This window comes from Nesoenas mayeri (genome assembly GCF_963082525.1).
Source record: "Nesoenas mayeri genome assembly, chromosome: 1".
In the NCBI taxonomy this organism is placed as follows: domain Eukaryota; kingdom Metazoa; phylum Chordata; class Aves; order Columbiformes; family Columbidae; genus Nesoenas; species Nesoenas mayeri.
Window position 1 is genome coordinate 121,398,916 of NC_137541.1, and position 23,963 is coordinate 121,422,878.

At 37.2% G+C, this 23,963-nt stretch overlaps 1 protein-coding gene across 9 annotated transcripts in view; it reads right to left on the reverse strand.

Annotated features, from left to right (window-relative positions):
* The window catches only part of TTC3 (tetratricopeptide repeat domain 3), a 66,787-nt gene that overhangs the window by 20,861 nt on the left and 21,963 nt on the right, over nt 1-23,963 (reverse strand). For 8 of the 9 annotated variants that reach the window (XM_080351389.1, XM_080351390.1, XM_080351391.1 and 5 more), the window contains exons 15-27: nt 22,087-22,141; nt 17,858-17,918; nt 15,428-15,494; nt 13,112-13,249; nt 12,056-12,136; nt 11,214-11,326; nt 8,876-9,002; nt 6,208-6,330; nt 5,919-6,020; nt 5,142-5,234; nt 4,392-4,456; nt 2,868-3,004; nt 346-660 (exon numbers count right to left, since the gene is read on the reverse strand). In XM_080351389.1, the coding sequence (XP_080207515.1) occupies nt 346-660; nt 2,868-3,004; nt 4,392-4,456; nt 5,142-5,234; nt 5,919-6,020; nt 6,208-6,330; nt 8,876-9,002; nt 11,214-11,326; nt 12,056-12,136; nt 13,112-13,249; nt 15,428-15,494; nt 17,858-17,918; nt 22,087-22,141 (1,477 nt within the window). Of the gene's footprint in view, nt 1-345; nt 661-2,867; nt 3,005-4,391; nt 4,457-5,141; nt 5,235-5,918; nt 6,021-6,207; nt 6,331-8,875; nt 9,003-11,213; nt 11,327-12,055; nt 12,137-13,111; nt 13,250-15,427; nt 15,495-17,857; nt 17,919-20,266; nt 20,973-22,086; nt 22,142-23,963 lie in introns of those variants that run through there. The other variant, XM_080351396.1, reaches the window with a different exon arrangement.

The window sequence follows — 23,963 nt, forward strand, 5'->3', positions numbered from 1 at the left end:
CTTATTATTTATACAAATATAATCATTTAAACTTATTCTGGAATTTAAAGACATTAAAATAAATCTGTTCAATTATCTCTCTCCTACACCCACAGAGCCCTGCCCACATTAGAATGCTTTACTTGCAGAGACAAGAGAGGTTGTTCCTGTGTTACCAATGGTCATACTTTCTTCTCTAGAAATCCTGGCTAAGGATCAAGTAAATGAAAAAGAGGAAAGTTTTACTTTACCATTTAAAGTTAAGAAAGCAAGACTGGAAAAATAGAGAGGTTATCTTTTCATCTATAAACTGAAAAATTACAACAGGCTAAGGTCTTCTGCTATTACATAAAACACATAGCCTACCCAAGTTGTTAAGATGTTTCAGCCACTTGTGTAATTTGAGATCCACTTCTTCCAGCTCACTCAGCACGTGGATAAAACTTCGTGTTTTTACTCTGTTTTTTTCTTGAATTAAGTAACTGATGAGCTGCTCCATCACTTCATGTGACATGCTGCAAGTTTTGGAATATGACATGTAATCCTCTTCACTGATTACAAACCATGAAAGTAATTCTTTTAATAGTTTGGAAGCATCGTGAACAGCTGTTTTTATTCGCTCAGCATTTCGACTGATATGCTGCAGGACTCGATCACCAGCATACAAATCCTCAATATAACCTATAAGAAGATCAAAAAAACCCAAACAAAACAAGATTTCATGTTTGTTTACTACAAGGAGAGACATCAACTTCGAAGTACAGATAATTTAGACTAAGCGGTATTTTAATTATTTGCTTTATCATGACACTGAATATTACAAACCATATAACTTTCCATATAAACTAGCCTTAGCGTTATGAATTTGACACAACATTTTGTTTTTATTTGGTTTACACAAAGAAACAATCTGTGGCACCTTAACTAGATTCCAGAAAGAAAAAAAAAATACCTGTCAGTAGTAGTAGCTTCAAACAATTGTCTGTACAGATTGACCTGTGTGGGCTGCACACGAGCCCTGATGTGGAGACAGAACTCCCCCGAGCACCAGTTCCCAGAGCAAAGCCTTCTGAATGCTCGAGCACACACCTAGCAGCAAATCTTTGCCCTGACCCTGCCACTGGTTCTTTGTAGAACAAGAGTGAAAAAGATTACTGGCTCATCAGCCTTCAGCTGTCATTCTTCAACACCACGTATGTACAGAATGCCACTTTCAGAGCTTAACTGACAGTAACTACAGTCAAAAGATGTAGATCTGAAAAGAATTTTTCCAAAAAAAGAAATCACAACTTATTACACCTAGAATAATTAAGCATTGTAACACAAACAGTTGCCAGCATGCTAACAGACTCAATGAATTGTACAGGTATAAGCTGTGCTTGTGTTTATCCTGCAGGAGTCTGCCTTAAAAACCTCCATATCTTACAAATGTGCAAACAAATGCTCCTGTCCCTTGCACCCCTTTCCAATTTACAAGCAGATTTATTCTTATTTAAAGGTAGTTATGGCTGCTAAGAACAAAACCAAACCTCTTTGTGATCTAATTGTCTCCTGAAATTGGCCTCTCAACCTCTCTGACAGCTTGGGAGATTAAATTAGATGTTTGTTGTTTTTTTTAACATTTCATAATAAAATTTCCCCAAGTGAAAAAACAGGGTAACAGCTTGTCTTCAAAGATATGCAAGGTTTCAATTTTATTACAGAATTAACTCAGGACAAATAAAAAAGGCTGGCTGACACCAACACACAGATTTTTTGCAGAACTATGTTAAGTTGCCTGGCACTGACTCACTCCTGCATCAGTGTCCCAGCTTCTACCCACAATACTCCAGAGTGTTTTTGTCACACAACAGGCATTTTTCGTTCTTAGGAGTTTTAGGGGCATTTAGGACAGTCAGGTCACATACATGTAACTGAGTGACCCACACTGGATGCAAGGATCAGAACTAAAGATAAGCCATAGGAAAATAAAGCAAACAAAGTCACCTGAATGTGATTTTAGAAAACCACTGGGAAGCAAAAGTAGTAATCTACGGTGTTAATGGACAGGACTGCTCTCAAACAAAATGGTTAAGAAAAAGAATCAAAAAGATGAGCACCCAAGAGCTTTTTAAAGAGGAAGTGCCAGGATATGCCACCAAACAGGCAATGGGGCTCTTCAAGAATTCCGAGTGCAGCATGTATGGGATGAAAAAATGCCCTCAAAGTATTTAATATGCAATTCTACAAGGAAATTAATGCGAGCACTATTTTAAAGTTAATAGTACAGAGAATTTTTTTTTTTTTTAAATCACCCATTTTTCTTTGCCCTGTAGCTTGCCCTAATACAAAATGCAGTGGAAGTTCACACCTCTGAAATACAGAATGCTGCAGACCAGCATAAATGGAACACAAAAGCTGAAGAATTAACTGGCTACATACTTGCAGGGTGATATATTTTATTTTCCCCCAATCCTCTGAAATATACATTTCAACTCACTGCAGTGTCTTCAGTAAGGATATTGTTATTTTTTTACCTGAGATGCAGTACTTTCCCCCATCCCCACATAGCAGTGTCTTAACTTGTTGAGCATAACATTTTTTCTGAAACCACGTTTAAATAGACTAACTTGAAATTTCAGCCTGTGCCCTCTTCAGGCTGTTTCTTCATGAGCCAGTGAAGCAAGAAAAAAGGTTTTCTACAAGGAACTTAACCATACACTAACATCTTACATTTAGAAATTAAAACCAGAACCGAAATAAAAGTAACTTTATGTAAAAAATGCAAGTCTTTAATGGGGGCATTATATTCAATATTAGTAGTCTGCTATAATTTGACTTAGGACATTCAGAAAGCTAATTATGCTACCTTGTGATAATTTAGAACAGCAATCTGTACTTCCACATACCACTGTGATCACTGGATTGAGACGGTTCATTTCCCATCTGGTTTTCTTCTATTTTCTTTTTAGCAGAATTCCGTGCCTCTTCTCGTGCACCTTTTCTTTGTAGTTTTCTTTCTTCTTTCATTTTTAACTTCCTAAGACTGAAAAAGCAATTAAGCAGTAAGCCTAACATTAGCTGAGAGAAATTGCCAAAAGAGTTAGGCACATCTCAGTTATTTTTCGCATCTCACAATAGCTATAAGCTCCATTCTACTATAAAGTATTATGCTGAAAAGTACAAACACAATAAAGCCACTTTTCCTTTAGAATTTAAGAGACCACAAAACGTCATAGAAGTTTCATAAAGATCAAGCATGTAAGTGTAAGAATATCCTCAGGATGCAATCATTTTTATTCCCATTAATGATGTCTGAATTGAGATTTATTTAAATACTATCAGGTTTTTTTCTTAATTTATAACTTTTAAAAATGAATTTTGTTCATCCTCTCAGCATGATTCCTAATTATTTATAGCCTTACTTGACCAAAAAGTATAAACTCCGTTACATCAAATGTACGTGCATCAACAGCAGAAGTAACTTCATTACGTATAGTTTTTATTTACGCTTTTTAAACATTCACAAAAAGTTAGTTAGATAGTAAAAGCTGTGGTGTTTAACTTATGCCACACAGCGATACCTCTCCCATCCAGCTAATAATCTTGCCAAGTTTCTTCCCTCCAGCAAGGGGAAGGAATAGAACGATGCTTGCAGTCTCAAGACTGAAAATAGAGGTGGTACTCCAATCTAGATACGCATGCAGTGGAAGTTGAGTGTAATTAACACACTCAATCCATTAAGAATAGTCACAGACACCCATTCTTTCAGCATTCCAATTGCTTAGTATCCTAGCAAAAATGAAAGATGTGTATGGAAAGCAAAAGTAAAGAAACAGTCCTCAAGTTCTGCACGCAGCCTCCAAATCTCACTTTCCCTAAACAACATGTTACTTCCCTGCCCACAGATTTCATAATGAAATCAGGTTTCAGAGCTAAAGACTTAAAGATGACTGCAGCAATTTATATTCAAAAATTATTGGTCCAAATTGCTGAGAAGTCAATGGTGCAGTGGACAATTTACCCCTCAATACAAAGGTGTGGGGAATCAGATTTGTCCCAACTCATATCCTGGATATCTGAAAACAGATTCCTGTGGCCAAACTGAAGATGTTGTTTTTAAAGAACTGTATGAGCACTAGAGAGCTACCAATAATTTATTCAGCAATACCAGCTAATGCCCTCCCATGCTCATTATAAATCTGTAGCTCTGTATCTTCTTTAACAAGTAAATTTAAATATTATACTTTTATAATTGGATCATTACATATTTTATCAGACTTCTTTGTTTATCTGCGGCAAAGGGCAAAAACAGCTTTCCAAATAATTTGTAGTATTTCAGAAATTCTTAAAAAGGGATGAAAAGCAATCCTGGAGAAAACTGTTTTGTCTTCAACTTGATTCAACTTAGTTTTAAACAGTAGAGAGCTTACCTTGAACATTTCTGTTTAATACTGGCTCTTGGTGGTTCCTTGGCTTTTGTGATTTTTTGTTCAAACTACCAAAATAAGTGACATCATATTAATTACACTGGGGTTACAATGGAACGTTGCTGTACTCAAAACCCAGGAATACTTGATGCTTTGGAAAGCATTAAAAGTAATACTATGAAAGAGATAATGTAGCCTACATAAGCCTCATGAAGGTCTACCTAGAATTATCTTTTAGTGCTACAGCTTGGTATATAGCAATACTTCTCTATTGGCAGAAAAGACGGGTTGAGAGGTAGCACAAAGTGAGGAAGAAATGGAGGCTGTTTTGCTTTACCAGTGAGCAGAAATCAAACTTTAATCCTTTTTCAGTGTTTCTCACAGATCAATACCACTTGGGGAAGAAGTATCCATCTTCCTGTGCCTCTGTAGAGGGTAAGAGCACCCTTCCAATACAATTATTTCATTTAGCTAGATTAGCTCTGAATTAAACTAACAGTTCCTCTCATGCTGCACAAGCTAAATATAAAACAAAGCTCCAGTTCCCATCCATGACATCTCTAACCTGCTCCACCAGAAGAACAACTAAGAAGAGAGCAGGTAATTAATATTCCTAAATAATGCACAGATTCTGTACTTAAGATGGCATATTACTTATGCATTTGCAGTTACGTTCTCATCTTCACTTTACCTCCATTACCAGAGTAAATATTTTAAAGATTATTTTCATATTTTGTATGAACATGTACTTACTTCACATTTTACCAGACCAGAAGAACTGAAAATAACTATTTTTGAAATAAGGCCTGTACAATCAGGAGTAAAGCATAATTCTTGAAGAAAATCCTGTGAGAGAAGATAATACAGACAATAAAGACATTTACATTCATATAAAAATCTATGTTCTTATACAGACTACAGATTCTTAAATTGAAGGTGACCAAGATAATTAAAGCTAGCACTCATACTGGAGGAGGAAAGCAAGTGACAGCTGACTTGGCAAGGACTGCAAATCAAAAGGATCCTCCATCTGTGGCATATACCTGTTATTCCCAAAGCTATAGCAAAGCCCCTTCTCTTCCAACTTCACATTCAAGGGTTAACTTTAAGAATACTCTTTTACGAGTTCACATTCTGCCTGGATTTCACTTCATTTTATACTGTCTGCCAACACTGTATTTTGTGAAGTTCCTTTAGACACATTTAACATCAAAATGTTGGTTCAACAATAAGGCTGTAGAAGGAATAAAACTTCCACATGGGAAGACATAAATGATGTAAGACAAACAGGCTAACCATACTAAGCCTTCACACAGACAGACCTTTCTTCTGTAGATAACAGCAAGCTTTGCCCAAACTCATGTGTAGACAACTTAGCACAAGACTCCTCTTCCCTGTCTCTCCTCCTGCTATTGTTATGCCAGTGGAACATCAGGCTCTAGCACTACACTTATCAGAAACTAAAGGAATAATAAAATCTTGACTAAAACAAGAAAAAATAAAATGCTTATTGTCTGACACAGCTCTTACCTTGTCATTTTTATCACTGTAGTTTGTTGTTTTCAACTTTTTCCAACAGCTGATATGAAATTCCACTCTACATTGCTGACAGCAAGTAATACGTATAAAACCCTAATGTTGAGAAATAATATTAATTTAACATCTTAAAAAAAAAAAAAAACAACTAAAAAACACTGCACAACTTAACAGTAGATAGGATAAGATGGTGTGTTCCAGATAGCTCTTTAATCTGAAAGTGGGCAGAAAACATGTAAACATGAAATTTTATTTCCCAAACCTTTTTAAACCAAAAATTTACCTTAAAGTCTGGGTCTGTAAAATATATTTGGATTTTGGAGTGGCCATGGCATTGCTGATATCGACAAATTGCATCTGGTTCTGGAGGGAACTTGCATTCCTCAATACAATTCCTTAAAGTCAACTGAGAAACATAAAATGATATCATAAATTGCACAGAAACCACAAAAAGATTCAATATCTACTTACAAAATTCTAGGGAACTGCAATGAAACACACGTCTCTTTCTGAACAGCAGAGGGCCAATACCAAAAGAACAACTCTTTTCTAGTGAAAGCTATGGAAGATTGTCCTTTTACGGCAAAATATTCAAAAGCTCATTTGAACTGCTATCAACTAAGTACTTATAGCTTCCCTGCATGCAGGTTTATTTTGGACCAATGTTTTACCTGCTGACCAATTCCAAATACGTAAGAATATAGGAAGTTTTCCAGTGTCAAAATGATGAGCCAGATTACTCAGACATGACAAAAATGGAGTGCCCACTCATTTCCATCATCTCCCAGCATTTCAGGGGTGCCTCACCTGGAATCTGCATTACAGGATCAAGTACATTCCCAGGGACAGCTCAGACCCAGTCCTGCACTGGATCTAGTGAGATCTCCCAGAAGAGCATCTGAGGTAAAAATATTTCAGTGGCTTTCTGGAAAGTCAGTTCAAGTCCCACAGTGTTGGCATTTAGCCCAGATTAATAAAAACTACTGGTTACAGCTTTTCAGATATTTGCAGTATGCTCTCCAGGAGTCCCGGACCACTGATGTATTACTGTGGCCAGTGTGGCGGTACAGACCACAGGGGCCACCCGGAGATCTCAAGAATAAGCCAACATCCTGTTACGAGGGTTCTTGCTGTGATCACAAGCACAGGAAGTAGAAACGAACAGAGATTCCTCATCTCCTGATCATTAGCCAGGCCACCATTATGTGCCTGCTGAGGGGATAAATGGGCTTGTCTTGATCAAAGGGTGCAGTGAGTTGGGACAATTAATCACTCCGCACCTGGTCATCACAGGGCAGGCCAACATTGTTCATGTCTTGACCAGAGAGTGAATTGGGACAATTAGGTGCCCCCTGATTGCACCTGAAACCTCTACAAACTGGGTCATTGCCCAGGGCTGCCTGGTGAAGTTGTGGCCACAATGGAAAAATACTGACCAAAGTCAATCACCTTGTAACTCTATAAATAGCGATCCTAAAGTGAGGCCCTTGGAGCTCTCCTGGATCGCAGCAGGCTCCGAGTCCATAACTCCCCCTGACTGGGACACCTCTTCAGGGCCAATTTCGTGAAGATTCGATGATCATCTACTGACAATTTCACAAGGAACCGAAGACCTAATTTTACGCAGTTTGACGATCATCTGCCAATGAATGTTGACCCATAAAAGTGGGTAATTCATAAAACTCATGAAAGGGAAACTTTAATCACAGGTTAACCTTTTGTGTGTGTGTGTGATTTAATTTTAAAACTGTTTTGCCTGTTTGTCTGTGTATGCTTTAATTTAGCCCTTTATGTGTGTTTTCAGTTATGAAAACCCAGCTGTAAGTTTAGTGTGAACCTTGCCATTTATGAATCTTTAACTAAGTCGCTGTTTTGATTGATTCTAACAAATTTCATTGATCATCAGCCAGTTTAACAGAGTGATTCGAGTGCAATTAGTAATTATAGAGCCTAACCTTGTAATCTACCATGAAGTATTAACAAATCCTAAATTGCTGGTGAATCAAAGCTGTGTAAAAAAATTCCATTTGCAACACCAGGCTATAATGGTGTCAGCTGGGGATCTATGAGAAATCTTTAGGTCAGCTTTGGTTTAAGAAACAACAGCACAGCTGCTTCTACCAGAAACAGAACAGGTCAGCATAGTATAGCCAAGTTCCCACACTGAATAACCTAGCATATTCTACTGTGTCAAACTGCTTCCATGCAGAGCAGCTCATACATCTTACCTCTCACAGCATGGTTTAACCAAAAACCCTTCACAAATAACAGTGACTCAATTATTGTTTAAAAATAATAGCAATAGTAATAATAATAATTTTAAGAAAGCTGTTCAGTGTGAGAAAGCAATCTGTAGTGTCAGAATCAAAAGTTAGAGTTTCCAAGTCAAACAAGGAATTTTACCATACAACTCCCACCGCATCTACCAATAACTACAAGGTCAAGCTCTCCTATTCGTTTTTAATATAGCATCACTGCTGAAATTTTCAACTTCACAGCTTTGCTAACTCAAATTTTTAAACAGTTCTCTCTAGCATTACGTTGAGTATAGTATTCACGTCTACTTAAAGTTTGGTAATGTGCAACTAAGAATTTAACCCATTATGAAACAACAGATTGGAACCATATTATTACATAGAAATACCCATGCATAGAGCCTGACACAGAGCCTCCACCTTTGTGCTATAAACAGGATGCTTCCCAGGTGTTCAAATTTATCATTGCAAGTTGAGTCCTCCTCTACAAAATCCATGCCTTGGGCCTGACAACACTAGAGAATAAGCAGAAGTACTTGCACTGGCTGCTTCAGGCTGACACATCCCTTTTGCCCCTAATCCTTCTTTGGCCTTGACAATGAGGAGGCAGGGAGGAGGATGACAATTTTTATTTTTTTTTTTTTAAAGGCCAGTTGACAAAACAAGGTTTTTATGCCTTTTTTTTTTTTAACATACCTTTAATTTCTCTGTTCGTGTTTCTTCAATAACCTGAGATGTTGTGGGCCAAGTTAATACTCCAGGTACAATCCTGTGATTAATCATTGTTTGTGATTTCATGAACTGGTCAAGCGCATCTGAAAATCTGAAGTTTGAAATGGATACAACATGTTGAGATCATAGAATTATTTTGGTTGGCAGGATCATAAAGTCCAACCATAACCTAACTCTGGTACTAAACCATGTCCCTGAGAACCTCATCTATGTGTCTTTTAAACACCCCCAGTGACTCCACCACTTCCCTGGACAGCTTGTTCCAGTGCTTGACAACCATACACAAATAACTTCTACATGGCCTGAAATAGTTACATGATTCATTTTATGAACCAAGGAAAACAAAATTGTAAGTGTAGAGAACATGGAATGAAAGAGCAGCTGGTTCACTAGGTTATCTGTTTAAGGACTCTTCAGTATATGGCCAGTAAGCCAACCTGGTTGAGGGGCCCAGAGTCCAGGCACAGACATGAGGCAGACTGAGAGCTTCCACTTATATTCGAGGCACCCAGGAACATGTGTGGGCCTGTCAATCTAGAGAGTGACAGCACATGTATGTTCACTAGTGACCTTCAACCCTGACCAGCCAGGGAGTAGGTACAGCACACTGCTACCTGTACTTGTATTTTACGAGTTCAGGTAGTGCTATACATGGGAGCTGCTCTGCCTAGGGTGGCCATGCTGCAGCAGTGGGTAGGAAGAATCTCCTCTCAGCATCCAACAGTCTCTGACCAGGTGCTTTTAGATACTAAACATCAGGCCCCTGTCATGTGTAATATCAAACTTATTTATTTGGCATTGTATTGGGTTTATCTGGCAAAGCTGGGTGGGGGCCAGTGCTGTAGTGGCAGCCTCTCTGAATCTGGGGCTGCCCTGTGCCTCACACAACCTGTTCCAGTTGCTCCAGCAAACGCACCACAGAGGACAGCTGAGCCCCTCAGGCAAGGTGATGGCACCTCAGAGAAAATATGGGTAAGAAAGGACAAGAAGCAAGGAAAAATAGGTGAGAGACAGTCCTTCAAGCACCAAGGTAAGAAGAAGGGAGGAGGCGCTGCAGGCACGGAGCAAAGATTTGCCTGCAGGCCCTGGGGAGGACCCCACTGGAGCAGGTATCCACACTCCAGCCATGCAGGAGCCCTTCAGAGCAGGTGGATGTGCCCCGAAAGAGCTGCAGCTGGTGGAAAGGCCCCACAACGCAGCAGGAGCAGCGTGTGGAGGAAGGAGCGGCAGAAGGAAGATGTTAGGGACTAACCACAACCCCATTCCCCATCCTCTCGGGCCATTTTGGGGGAGAAGGAGGTAGAGGAGACAGGAATGAGGGAGCAAAGTCGAGCCTGGGATAAACCGGGGGTAGGAGGAAAGTAATTTTATTTTCTTACTTTGCTTCCCATTATCCAACTCTATTTTAACAGACAATAAATTATTTTCCCTCAAGATGAGTCTGTTTTGCCTATGACTGTAATTAGCCAGTGACCCTGACTTTATCTCAATCCCTGGGCTTTTTCATCTGATTTTCTCCCCCTCTCCCATTGAGGAGGGGGAGTGAGAGCACAGCTGGGTGAGGGTCTGGCAGCCAGCCAGGGTCAACCCACCACAGGCCTTATGGGGGATTTTGATTAGGCAGAGCAATACAGTGATATACTGAAATCGTAACACAAGCACAATATAGCAATTGCAATATCCAGTCGAATAGATGTAAATGTGATTCCCATTACCAGTCACTATATGCTTAGCATCAGGACACCGGGAAGAAATCCCAGTAGGAATACATGGGTTGAGGCCAGCTCAAGCCCTTTGCTCTCAGGTCTATTAGTTGTCCAGCTTCTGCACTGAACATTCAGCTGAGCCACATATACACTCCCACTGTCCCACACTGGTCCAGCGAGCTCAGGAAGACATTATTCTCTATCTGTCTCAGGGAACCCGATGACTCACTGGTGCAGCTGCCTTATCTAAAACCAAGGTTACCCTCCAGCCTCCCTGGTGTTGAGATAAGTTAAGTTTCTTTACAATGCATTTTCCCCTGAGATTATTGGTTTTTTGCCCTTCTCCTATCAGCTCTCCTCCACTACAGGCAGGTGTTGGTCAGTCATATATCCCTGTGCCCTGGAGTGCGCTCAGTTCAGTGGTTTCCATTACATCTTTAGCAGTAACAAAGTCGTAATAGTAATAAATCAGTCACTGTATGAATTTAGTGATTAACAAAAAAATTATTTAAAAAGAAATGAAAAACATAAAACACCACAGTTTCACAATTTTTTTTTTTTTCGTATCAATTCTTTAAGCTTTATATTATACCAACCTGTTTTGTCTGAGGTACACTTTTCCAACTCCATAGTATGCTAAACAACCGAATCTTTCTTCCTGGTACTGTTCAATTATTTTCTTAAACTGGTCTTCAGCCTTAGTCAATGCCTTCAAAATAAAGTTCAGATAAACATGTGACACTTTGCCAGAAGCTTTTCGTTTTTCCTCTCCTTTTTTTGCTCCAGTAGAGTGGGTCAGTATGCCCTATTCTTTGATCAGTCATATGAACAGTAAAGGGAGTTAAGCAACCTTATGATCACACAGAAAGCCCTCCCTTTTTTTTAAAAAAAGAAGCTTATTCTGTAAACATGGGCTTCCTCTGAAATAATGAAATTAAACGATTGTGCTCACTGAGCTACAAACCACCAGACATTTTAAAATCCATTGTAAGACACTGAATATTTTTAAACACTGCAAGAAAAAAAAAAATTAAAAAAGAAATCAAAAAGACCCCAAACAACTCACATGTGTGGTTTAGTGTTTTCCAAAATTAAAAGCATTCCCTCCCTTTCTCTCATTTTAGAAGCAGAATGTTTGTGTTAGAAAGACTAGTGCATAACCACATTACAACAAACTAGAGGAAAAATAGTTTACTATACTTCATTAATACTTAAGAATCTCATTTGAAAGCTTAAAAGGAAATTTTATTTGGTAGCTTAATTTATCCAAAACCAGTAGAGATCAAGTCTCAGATATTAAACAGTATGATTTTCTAAAATGTGACAAAAGCTTTCCTTACCAACTCATTTTATGTCTGTTAAGAAGAGAAAATAACGGATGACCAATGACCTAACCAAAAATTTTGACCGAAAGCAATATAGTGGCTTAATATCATACCTCAGGCTGTCCTATTCCAAGAAGAGCAGTGGCATGTCCATAGATGATGACGACATAATTAATAATACGAAGATTCAGTTGCTGCAAATAGAGTCAAATTATTGTAGCAGAATGCACAAAAACACTTTGCTGGTAACTAGATTACTGTCTACTGTGAACTGAAGATCTTCACTCCAACAGAGATAAGGAACTCTTTTCTTATCCTTCTTAGCATAGCCCCTACCCAGATTTATGTTAGAATTATCATCAAAAGTGAAGGTTAACTACACTTTTACTGCTGGTCATTTGGCACCCCTGTATATTTCAAAGTGATACAGCCTGAAACGCCTTCGTTTAGAAATGCTACAGCTAGAAGCCTTACTATATTGATTTAACATGGTGTAGTGTTGTCTTGCTATATTTTATGTTCAAAATCGAGCAGATTTTTTAAAATAAATACATGAAATTTCTTCCTAACAAACTGGGTCACAATTCCAGATGGATTGGTGCATTACTTGCTTGGACAGCCTTGCTGGCACTGCAGCAGCCCTTAGTAAAATGTGAGCTTGAAACACAGCAATGCATGTGCACACACTGTCACACAAAACTTAATACTACAGTACAATAATTAAAGAAATCAACGATGACAAATGGGTCAATGGCTGGTTTACTAGATACATACAGACAAAATTTCACAGTATTTGCCATCAAAGAATTATGTGACCTGAAGAATATAAATTATTTTTGCTATACATTATTATGAAAAAAAGGTTAAACAGATAATGGGTAGTAGTTTCTTGTCAAATAAGATATTTATTATTTTGGTAAATATTTTTTAGATTGCATCTAGAAATGCACGTGTATGCTGAACATCACAAAATTACATCCTGTGCTACTATTCTGTTCTCATTTGTAAACTCCTTGGCACACATATCAGTGAAACACTTGGCAGTGTAGTCAACTGTAGGCAACAATTCAATAATAATGTCTATTTTGGTGGAAGAAAAGAATAAAGCTTGCTAATGAAAGCATAAACTTCAATTACTCTAATAAACCAAGTTATTCCTCTTAGTTTACCTTTAATTCTGAAGGATTCAGAATGCTCAGCAATTGTGAAAAGGCTTGTTCAGCACTGTGACACCGCTGGTCCATCAAGGCTGTATAACCATCATGAACAAGGGATTTAACTGCTTCCAGCAACATAGTCAAATCAACCTAAAATATTTAGGAAAACAGTAAGTCCAAAAGAAAATAATCTTTTCCTTTTTCAGTTTTATCACAAATCCACTTTAGAAGCAGCAATTCAGGTACATTTTTATAAAACTTCCTTTTAAATTCAACTTCTAAAAATGTAAGATTTTCATGGATCTACTGCTGCTAATCTCTTAAGAAACTAGTTTTTGTTTTAAGCTTAGATACTTTTCCCTCCAGAAACTTTCAAGTTTAGTTCAAGCATCATTTTATTCCTTCTTACACATTAAAAAACCTCACACCAGACTTATGCCTTTCCCCACTTGTACACTCCATTTTGTGTACAAACATTTTTGAAAAACCTCAGAACTATTTCGTTCTGTCTACACTTTGTCTCCATCTAGGATAACAGTTAATGCTAGAAGGTTTCAGAATGCATTATGTGATCAACCTTTCACTATAGATACTTCCTGAAGTCTGTGGGAATTCTGAGCAGTGAGACTGTAAATCAAGATCGGCAGTGGCAGAATTAGGAACTTGTACTCTCTTCATCTTCTGAAACACTAAAATAAAACTAGCTTTGGGAAGCAGACCATTGTGCCAGGGTAAAAGTAATTCAAGTATTTTAAAAGCTTCTCCAACTCCTACTTCTGCAATCACAAGTGAAAAAACAAAGAACAAGGAGACTCAACTGTGTATTTTAGGCCACTTCATCATTTCAGTATGAATTAATCTTCAGTATGAAGTAAGTCTGCTTTACAAGCTTCTAATTAAAGTGCCCCACTCCCCCTTCCCCCTACTCCCCAATATGTTAAATTTTCAGCCTGGAATTCTGTAGTCAGGGTCATGGGCAGAAAGAAATTGAAAGAATAGGAAGATTCTGGAACATAATAACTTTTGAGTTCCCATATTGTGGGGGTTTTTTTTGTTTTTGGTTTGGTTTGGCTTGAGGTTTTTTATTCATTTAGTTGGGGTTTTTTTTATTGTTATTGTTTTGGTTTATGGGTTTTGTTTGGTTTCGTTGTAGTTTTGAGGAAGTTGGATTTTTTTTGTGGGGGTTTTTTATTGTTTTTTTGTGGGTCTTTTTAACATTCCTCTAACGGTGTGCTTAATTGTATTAATTTGAACTGAATTAAGCTTTTGACATACTAAATTTAATGCAAGTCCTGAATGTATTTTCCTGACCATCTATGAATTTCAATCTTACTTTGCTTTCATCCCATTTCAACTGACCCAAAAGGACAAAGAGAAGAAAATAGCCATGATCTAATGACAGTTATAAACAAGTGTCAGAGACAGTGGAAACTACAAATAGATACCAAAAAGACCAAAACACAGAATTTAGTCAATGAAAAAAAGCTTAACACTTATTAATATTTTAATTTCCTAGAACTACCGATACAAGGTAATTCTGTCAGAGCATATAGTCATAGAACAGAACAATCTGTATTAACTTAATGTTAAGCTACATGACACGTGAAGCTGATTAAGCCAACTAAAAAATGTTACTTTTTATACTAGTAATGTATTAGCCTCACAAAACTAGCTATTTTAAAGGAATTAAAGGGTCTTAATGCAGGCAGAACCTGCACCTTCTGAATTCAGTTTTCTCTTATAAACTAATTATTTTGAATACAGATTTCTGGTATCTAATTCCCCAAAGTAACAGAGAGGAAATTACTAATTATGTATGTCCCCATGATTTCATTAAAGAGCTTTGGGATGCTCATCATCCATTACTACTAAGACCTGAGAAGGAAAACTCTCAATTTATGAATTGTACAGCATTTTAAGCAGCAATTCAATATAATGTTCTACAATTATTTCCAAATGTTTGTATAAAACCCAGGAAAACATGTTTAGTCAGAACTTCGGGAATGATCCCCAGTTATTTTCGTAGTTCTTCTTACAAATGAAGATACAAGTGAGCTATGTTTTTAATTAATGTTTTTTAGCTGTGACTACACTGAGTTTTGTTATGCTAATTTCCAGTGCAAGGTCTTACAGGAGGAGAAGCAAAAAGAAGACTATGAGCAACAAGACAGTATAAATCAGTGTAATCATATAATCTTTGTCTCCTGATAAAAGTCAGGCTAAGTGTGAAGTATAAAATTTTTGAATGAACCGAGATTCTGGACAGCATTGCTAAAAGGTGACAAATCATTTATGCTTAAGGTTGTATGCTAATAAATTCCCAGTTACCTGTTGCGCAGTAGAGAAGAGTTTATCTTGGATGGCTTTAGAGTCTGTCTTCAATTCAAGGTGATCCCTACAAATAACAGGACAACGGCATGAGTTTGTACGTGTACTTTATACGGAATCTTATTTTCAAGGAACAAATTTCTGCACTTTTATCAACCACATCACACTCACCTACATGCTAGATTATTACGGCACACTTTCTCTCACATTAACAAGTAATGTGATACTGTATTATGATGCTACTCATATAGTTCATATACTTCTGGCTCGGGAATCACGAGGGCTTCCAGGGAAGCAGGAGTCCTCTCCATTTTTTAATTTGTTTTCTTTTATCCTTTCTAACTTATTCTCAGGTTAGTTGAGCTTATGAAGGGGTAGCATAGGTGACTAGAGAACTTTCCTACACCAAATGCAGCTGTATAAGATGGGTGCTTAGGCTTCTTTCCCCCCCTCTACTCTTCCCAAGTACAAGATGCTTTATCCTAGCACAACCACCACTTAAAATCAAATACATGTAGCAGTTATACATGGTGGAGGCAGGGAGAGCAGAGAAAAGAGGAACAGAGTTGTTCTTGCCAGCTCTTTCTTTCTACTACCTCAGCAGAAACACTGTGCACAACTAGAAAATGGAGAAAGAATAATGAAAAGTATTGCTTGATACTTTAAACTAAATCCTCAATGCCAAGTTTGCTATTCAATGCTAACATACATTCAGTTCAGGCCCACATTTGAAAGCAAACACTCATCTGCTGAGATAAAATTATTTTACCATGTCAAAGGATTCCTTACATTTTTGGAAGCTGAGCAACTTGCTAATTAAAGAAATAGAGATAAGATTGTAACTGACCATGCACCTCATCTGTTGAGAAATATTGTATTTTTTTAATGGGTCTAATAAACACCCATATAAGAGAAGCTATTTTGCAGATGGTTGAGTTACTTTAAAGAGGATTTTTTCCCACAGTGAATTCTAATGTTTTTCTCTCTAATGCTTCGCCCCCCTGCTCCACTTAAAATGAAAGGAGAAAGTGGCAAGAAAGTGGCAAGCCAGTTAAATAACATAAATGACCTCTCTTGTGACAAAGTTTCGGTTTTCTCAGCTACAGTGGTATTCAAAAAGAGTTATGGAAAAACAAAAGGATTGTACCATAATATATATTAAAAGATGGTAGGGCTTTGTGTCACACTTTGATTAATCAGGTGCAGCTCCCAGGTTTCCTAAAGGCTTGGACCCTTCTACATGAAAAATCTGCCTTTAAAAATTATCAGTTAATGGAAACTTTTCTATTTCAATATAAACAGCTTATTTTCTTGTACCCCTCATCTGTTTTTAATCATCCTAAACACAACTGAAAAACACTAGCCAAAGAAGTATAAAAGCAAAAAAGTGCAGTCAGAGCTTAATTTGTCTGATTTCATAGCTCCAGTTAAAACACTGAAAGCTTCAATACTTAAGGCCACACAGAATGAAGTCATGATTTGCCTCAGTCATCTCAGAAATAAGTCAGCAGTAGCAGCTCTTCACTCCTTAACTGTCTACTAGATGAGGAAATACACTGGCAAATGGAATCACCTATAAATGCAGCAATTTCCTCAAACCTGTTTGGAGCAGGTTGGCCCCCGCATGGTTGGAAATAATGATTTCTTTCATTAAACCTTGTTTTAAACATTGTAATAGATGGAAGCACTCATTTTGTCCATAAAATCTATTGTGCTTTTTATCTCAACTAATTTAATTTTGGTCCCAAACCATCAAAACATTCATTGACATTCAGCATGTTCTACTCAGAGTATTTATGTACTTAAAACTAGACACTGATTTGCTTTAAGTGAAGATTCAAGTCTACAAACAACTAAAAGACTACAAACAACTAAAGTAAAAGTTCTCTTCTAGTATTCAATTCTGAGACTGATTCACAATGCTTTCCTCACAGGCAAATCTCTTTTTCTTACAAAGCACATGAAAGGCAGAGAAGTTTTAAAAATTATTTGGTACACACAGAAGAATTAGTACAAAGAGACCTTGAAAATAAGATACAGTTTCAGTTATGTTGCAGTGGAAGTTTGAATGTAACGATTGGAACAAGATTCCTATTCTCTTTTGCTATAAGGGTAGCAAGTTTTTTATTATGGGTATAGTGTGTGACTTGCTTTTGGGCAACAGTTTTTAAACAGCAGTTATTAAAATTATACCTTCATTTACTAAAATTCAACTGAGCCTTGGAAAACACCTAGCTTTCAAGTAATAACTCAGGCCCTTCATGAAAACTAGGATTTTGAGAATGTCAATTGGCTATCTTAACATGAACTAACAATGTAAACAAAGCTTTGTTTGCAAGCAGCAAGTCAAAGTTGCATTAACTCACTTTCAAGTGGTACATTAAATAATGCAAAATAGTAATAAATTAAAAAATAAACACAATTTCTTACTTGGTCTTTTCAGAGACACCAGGTTTGTTTTTTGGCCTGCCTTTGTTGTGATGACTTTGGCCTGTAATGAGAAAAAGTATTTCAAACAAAATGACCATCACCTAAAACAAAGGAAAAAAATGCTCTTGGAACTCACATTTTGCTTTGTAAATAATAGATCTTTAAACACTGACAATATGGAAACCAAACACAACCAAGAAGTTTCTCAACAAACCAGCTCTGAGCATTACAGTAGGAATTTGATTTTATTAAGTAACGTAAGTTTTTATTAATCCTATACAGGGGAAAACATACTTCAAACAGAGGAATCTTAAATTCTGTAGATATGATCTGACTTTACAATATTGTAACAACTAATAAAGTGGATGTCAAGCTGAATAAATCAGTACCTTTTAAAAAACAGCAGTTGATAATATCCACTATTACTTGATAACTACATTTTTTTTTAAAGGGAATAATAGATCACTATGGATATTCCAGTGTGACTACAAAAGATTTACAAGAGTCTGCTACTTCAAAAATACATTGCTAAAGGAGTTAAGTTCAAGCCACATTAATCTTAGAACTGTAGACATATGAGTCAGATCAAGATAAATATCCCCAATTACAAAATAAAAATGTTTGAGGATGTGGAAATACTGCATCACAATTATGAGAAAGAATCTATCATGTGACACTGATTCATTTCTAACTCTGAAACTTAATGTCAAAGACGTAACACAAAACTTCACTAATACACTTTAACAGCTTCACAGATCTAACACTGTTACAGGGTCTACAAACTGAGTAAACAATTAATCAGTAACAAGGAAGAAGGAAGCAGGTTTTAATACTTTATTGTAATTGGTCAAAACCAGGAAGCCATGCCAGTAACTGCAAAATAAGCTCTCAACCGTTTTCTGTGGAATTAAACCATAACATTAGGTATCTGGATATCATTAGGCACATTCATGACTAAGGCAGTAAGTTTTTAATTTTCAAGAATCTTAAGTTAGAACTTTACAAGGTGTTAATGACTCAACAGCAATGGTGACAAAACCCACTTATGGGAGAGCTGCCTTCTAGTAACCAGACAATTAGACAAGCAAGGCAAAAGAATAGGATTTCTGGACTGGTAAGGAACCAACAAGCAGCTAAGGAATTCAGTTGCAGAACTGCTGAACATCTCACATTGCAGATATTTCTTAATACATATGGTACGTTAAAGGGGTGTGGAGCAGCAGATTTTTTTGCTAGTTGAACCCAAGGGATTTAACAAGGCATACAGGAACGCTGCCTTCTGCCTCAGCTACCTGTTCCAAGAGGGGATAGTAACAGCTCTTATTTTTCAGAAACAGTTTAGGAGGCAACTGTGGCTTCCTAATACTGGACACAATCACACAGATAACTTACAGTCCAGCACCTGAATTCAAGCTATTCAAGCACTGGAACACAGACATAAGTTACAGCTACCTAAATCATTACATATTGCTCAATTACTATGCTTATGCTGAACTACCATAAAATGGAATTTGGCATAAGGAGTTATTAATTTTATATATAACATTTCTTTAACTATGTTAAAAAATGTTAATTTCATGATACTCAAAGTATTTTATATGATTAGATACAAAATACTGAAAGACACTGATTGTGGAAAAAATACCAATCTATCCATTTGAGTAATCTCACTCAAGCCAGTGGGATGTCTCATGTACTCATTTCTCAAGTTAAATCGTATGCATACACACTTCATGCCTTGTGCCACAAGTAATTTCTCATTAAAAACTATTTAGTGATATAAAATTTAAATTAATCAGAACAAAAATCAAGCATCATGAAGACTGAACATGCTCAGGATTATTTCAGGAATTAGTTCTTGAAATTTTCTCACAGGGGTCTGAATAGGTGTCTATCGAAACAGTTCACTAGCATTAAAAACTCCAAAGCTAACCAATAACCATCACAAATTCCTCATAACAGATCAACATTTAGATGATGGAAAGCAATAATCTTTTTGAAAGCCAGAAAAGACTTCAAGCATATCATCATTTAACCATTTAGAGATAGAGATATATTACACCTTTTCTTCATTATAAAGCTTCCTTTACCTTAAGGAACTGCTCTATCATTCAAAACAAAATCTTTAAAAGATCAAGAAATACAAGCTCCCCCCATCATCAAAAGAAATAATTAATCAGCACTATTTTTTCATTGAATAATCTAATTTTCAAAGCCATTCAGCAAAAATTATTTCAGAAGAATTTCCTATAGACACTACTACTCCCATGTACCACTCAACTTAAAAATACACTACTTTCAGATTAAAAAAAAATACTTTTAAATAAGAGTAACAAGCAAATCCTTTGGAATTATTGTTAATAGACTAGAGAAGATAAATTAATTGAACAGGAAACATGATTCACTTACCCCACAAACATTTTAAAATATTAGTAGAAGTAGTATTGCTTTTGCTGGACATTCCCATTAGAAGCAAACAAAGATATTTAACAGAAACATACACATACTCAAGAAAATAGTACACGCAGACAAAAACTGAAAGTAAAAAGGACAGCAACTTTAAGAGAAGATACACTGGCATAAAGTTCCTTTGTGTTAAATCAACTGCAAGTCTTGAGCCTTTAAGCGGACAATGGCTAAGAAAAAGGTTCTTCTTCCCCACCCACAGTAAACTGGTATCAGCTAAGTCACTCAGCAAGTAACTCCTCCTTTCAAATCAAAGCCAAGCCAAATATTTTCTTCTACATCGGTACTGACATAGTAAGTACGAGGGGGAGAGGAGTAGGAGGAAGGAAGAACAGGAAAAAAAGAAAAAAGAAAAAACATGGAATCAGCACGGGTATCTTTGAAATTACTACATTTAACGCAATGCTTCATAGTCCTATGATCTCTAGAAGTATTTTCAGTTCTCTCTCAACATTCAGCCTTTCATTCTCTCTCTTCCCTCCTCAACCTCTAAAAAAAATCAGCTATCCTTCCAACATCCTGCTCCTTCACCAGTATCAGCAGCACAGGCACTGCAGACACCCTCTCCTTGACCAGTATCAGCAGCAGACAGGCTGCCGACACCCTGGCCCCTCCACCACAGGCAGCAGGCGCTGCCCACAATGTTCATGTCTAGTACCACCCTCTCAAGTCCCAAGACGTCAGGAAGATGTGCCAGGGGAGGTTTAGGTTGGACATGAGGAAAAGGTTCTTCCCCCAGAGGGTGGTGGAGCACTGGAACAGGCTCCCCAGGGAGGTGTCACGGCCCCAAGCCTGACAGTGTTCAAGAAGAGACTGGACAAGCCCTCAGACACGTGGTGTGAACTGTGGGGTTGTCATATGCAGGGACAGGAGTTGGACCTGATGATCCTTGTGGGTCAGTACTTGGAGGTCACAGTTTCAGAATACAGCATAAGCATGCAGCTCGTCCAGATCCAGTAGGAGTATTCCATACAAACATTACAAATAAGAACAATTTCTGAAGGTCACGGAAATATCTTATGCTTTCTTGGTTACAGCACATTTAGCAGGTGATAAAAAACCCAAGCAAATTCAGGGAAAGATTTCACTTTGAAGATCAAAACTTCTTGCACTTCACTTTCACCACAGAAAAGTAACTCTGGCACTATGGGATTTTAAGGGGTGAGAGTTCTCTCAATTAAAGAGCTAGGTTGGGTTTTTTAATCACTTTAAAACAAACAAACAAACAAAACAACCAAAATGAAACACACAAACACAAACAATAAATCACATCAACTTATACCTTTTAAAGTTTGTAGCTAAAGATCCATTCTAACAAATATTTTGTGGCCTCCTTCCTCTCTAACTGCAGGATTATTTTCTTAAGGGTGTATATGGAGTTTTTAGTAATCACAAATGAATTATGAATACTGAAATTACCCACACACTTCTCTCAAATTTAGATCCTTTTAGATCCCATACCTGTCTCAGAAGGAGGGAATGCATTTCTAGTCTGTGATTCAGCATTCTACTTTTTAGTTCTAGTTTCAATTCTGAATTCATCCATGTAAAGTAGATTCAAAATACAAAAGCATGATTGAAGTAAAACAGAAATACAGGAGAGAAGTATCTAAGTAACTGCATGCTAATAGTAAAGGAAGTGAAGCATGATAGTTTACTGTTCTGAAAACAACACCAGATACACTTTTGCTTGTAACAAAAACAGCAAGAGAGAAACCAACTTGGACTTGATAAATAGCAAAAAAAAAAACCAAACAACTTACTCGGTGGAAACTCCAGAGACCAACTTTTGCTTTCTGTTCTTTGGATGTCAGTCACCTTACGAAAAATATATTAGTTTGGTTTAACACAGATAACAGAAAACAAGCAGATATTAATCTCTAAAATTAAACGAAGAAAATAACTAAAACACTGCCTTAAACAAAGAAATCACAATCATAATATGGTATATTCTGTCCCAAATTAAGAGGTAAAGAAAAAAACATTTCATTAATCAAAGTGTGTTTGTACACGTAAACCTTTTTCCATCAAATTCATATCAATTTATATTATCTACCAGTCTGACAAATACTAGCCTTTTTCGCAGTAATATTTATCCTAAGGGAAGATAAATTTACACAGACCTACATTATGAAGATTTTCATCGCATAGAAGCAGACAAAAGTTTTCATGAGACTGTCAAACATCTTTAAGCACTTCTTGTGCACTCAACAAATGAGTGCCTTTTCAACAAATGAGAACTTTTGTTTCCTTTCCTTTGCCCATGTATGTTGGTTTCATCTTCCCCACGAATGCGTCACCTTTTTTTTGATACACCCTCCCGTGAAACCTGAAAGAGTTTCTTCACATGTGCATGCTAAATCATTTTGACCTTGCTATTAGATTCGCATTACTTATCATCTTGTTTTTTATATTATTTAGCTTATTAGCACACTTCATATGCTAAATGATAACAATTTAGCAATAACCTTACAATATTGATGGTAAAGACGATCAGAAAGAGGTACAAATGTTTCTTTAAATTAATAATTTGTGTGAAAGAGAGGAACTGTCTGTAGCAAACTGGAAGTTGACTACTAAATTTTTAATTCCATGCTGTTACAGCAGGATTATCAGAGTCTGCATGCATCCAGCAAAACAAACCACTCAGGAAAATTTATGCACAGGAATAGTTTACAGGATCCCCTTGACACTGGACATGAGATAGGAACTAAGACAGCAACAGCTGGGAAATTCTACTGACATCCACTAGCAAAAACCACCTAAAACAACATGAGCACCAACAAAATCCCCCAACTTTCCACTTTTTTGGGAGTACATGTTTGTCTTTTTACGGAAAAATCATACATATTGGTTTCAGCTAGGATAAAGTTAATTTTCCTCATAGCAGCTCATATCGTGCTGTGTTCTAGATTTACAATTAAAACAGTGTTGATAACACAGGGATGCTGTAGCTGCTGCTGAGCAGGACTTGCACGTCAAGGAGTTTTCTGTTTCACACACGGCTCTGCCAGCGAGTGGGCTGGGGGTGCATGAGGATTTGGGAGGGGACACAGCTGGGACACGTGACCCCAACTGACCAAAGGGATATTCCACATGATATAATGTCATGCTCAGCAATAAAAGCTGGGGGAAGAAGGAGAAAGAGGGGAAGTTCTGAGTTACGGCATCTGCCTTCCCAAGTAATCACTATGCGCGATGAAGCTCTGCTTTCCTGGAAATGGCTACACATCTGCCTGGAAACACTGAATTAATTCCTTATTTTGCTATGCTGGTTTGTGCAGCTTTCACTTTGCCTGTTAAACTGTTTTTATCTCAATCCATGAATTTTATCTTTTATCCTTAGGATTTTCTGCCCCATCCTGCTGAGAGGAGGGAGCAAGAAGCTGTGTGGGGCTGAACTGCCTACCAGGGTTAAAGAATGCCAACACAGCATGCTATTGCACTTTCAACAGTAAAATTACCTTCTAAAAGGCAGAATTAGAGGCTTTTGTTAGTGGATTTCTTCAGTCATCCTTCACTAGCATGTACCCTTAGTTTAAGTATTTTTCAGGAACAAAACTCAACCACTAGTAGAGAATGAAGTTTGTTCTATTAAGCTTCTGTGATAGATGCATTCAACTCTGACCAAACTAGCAGT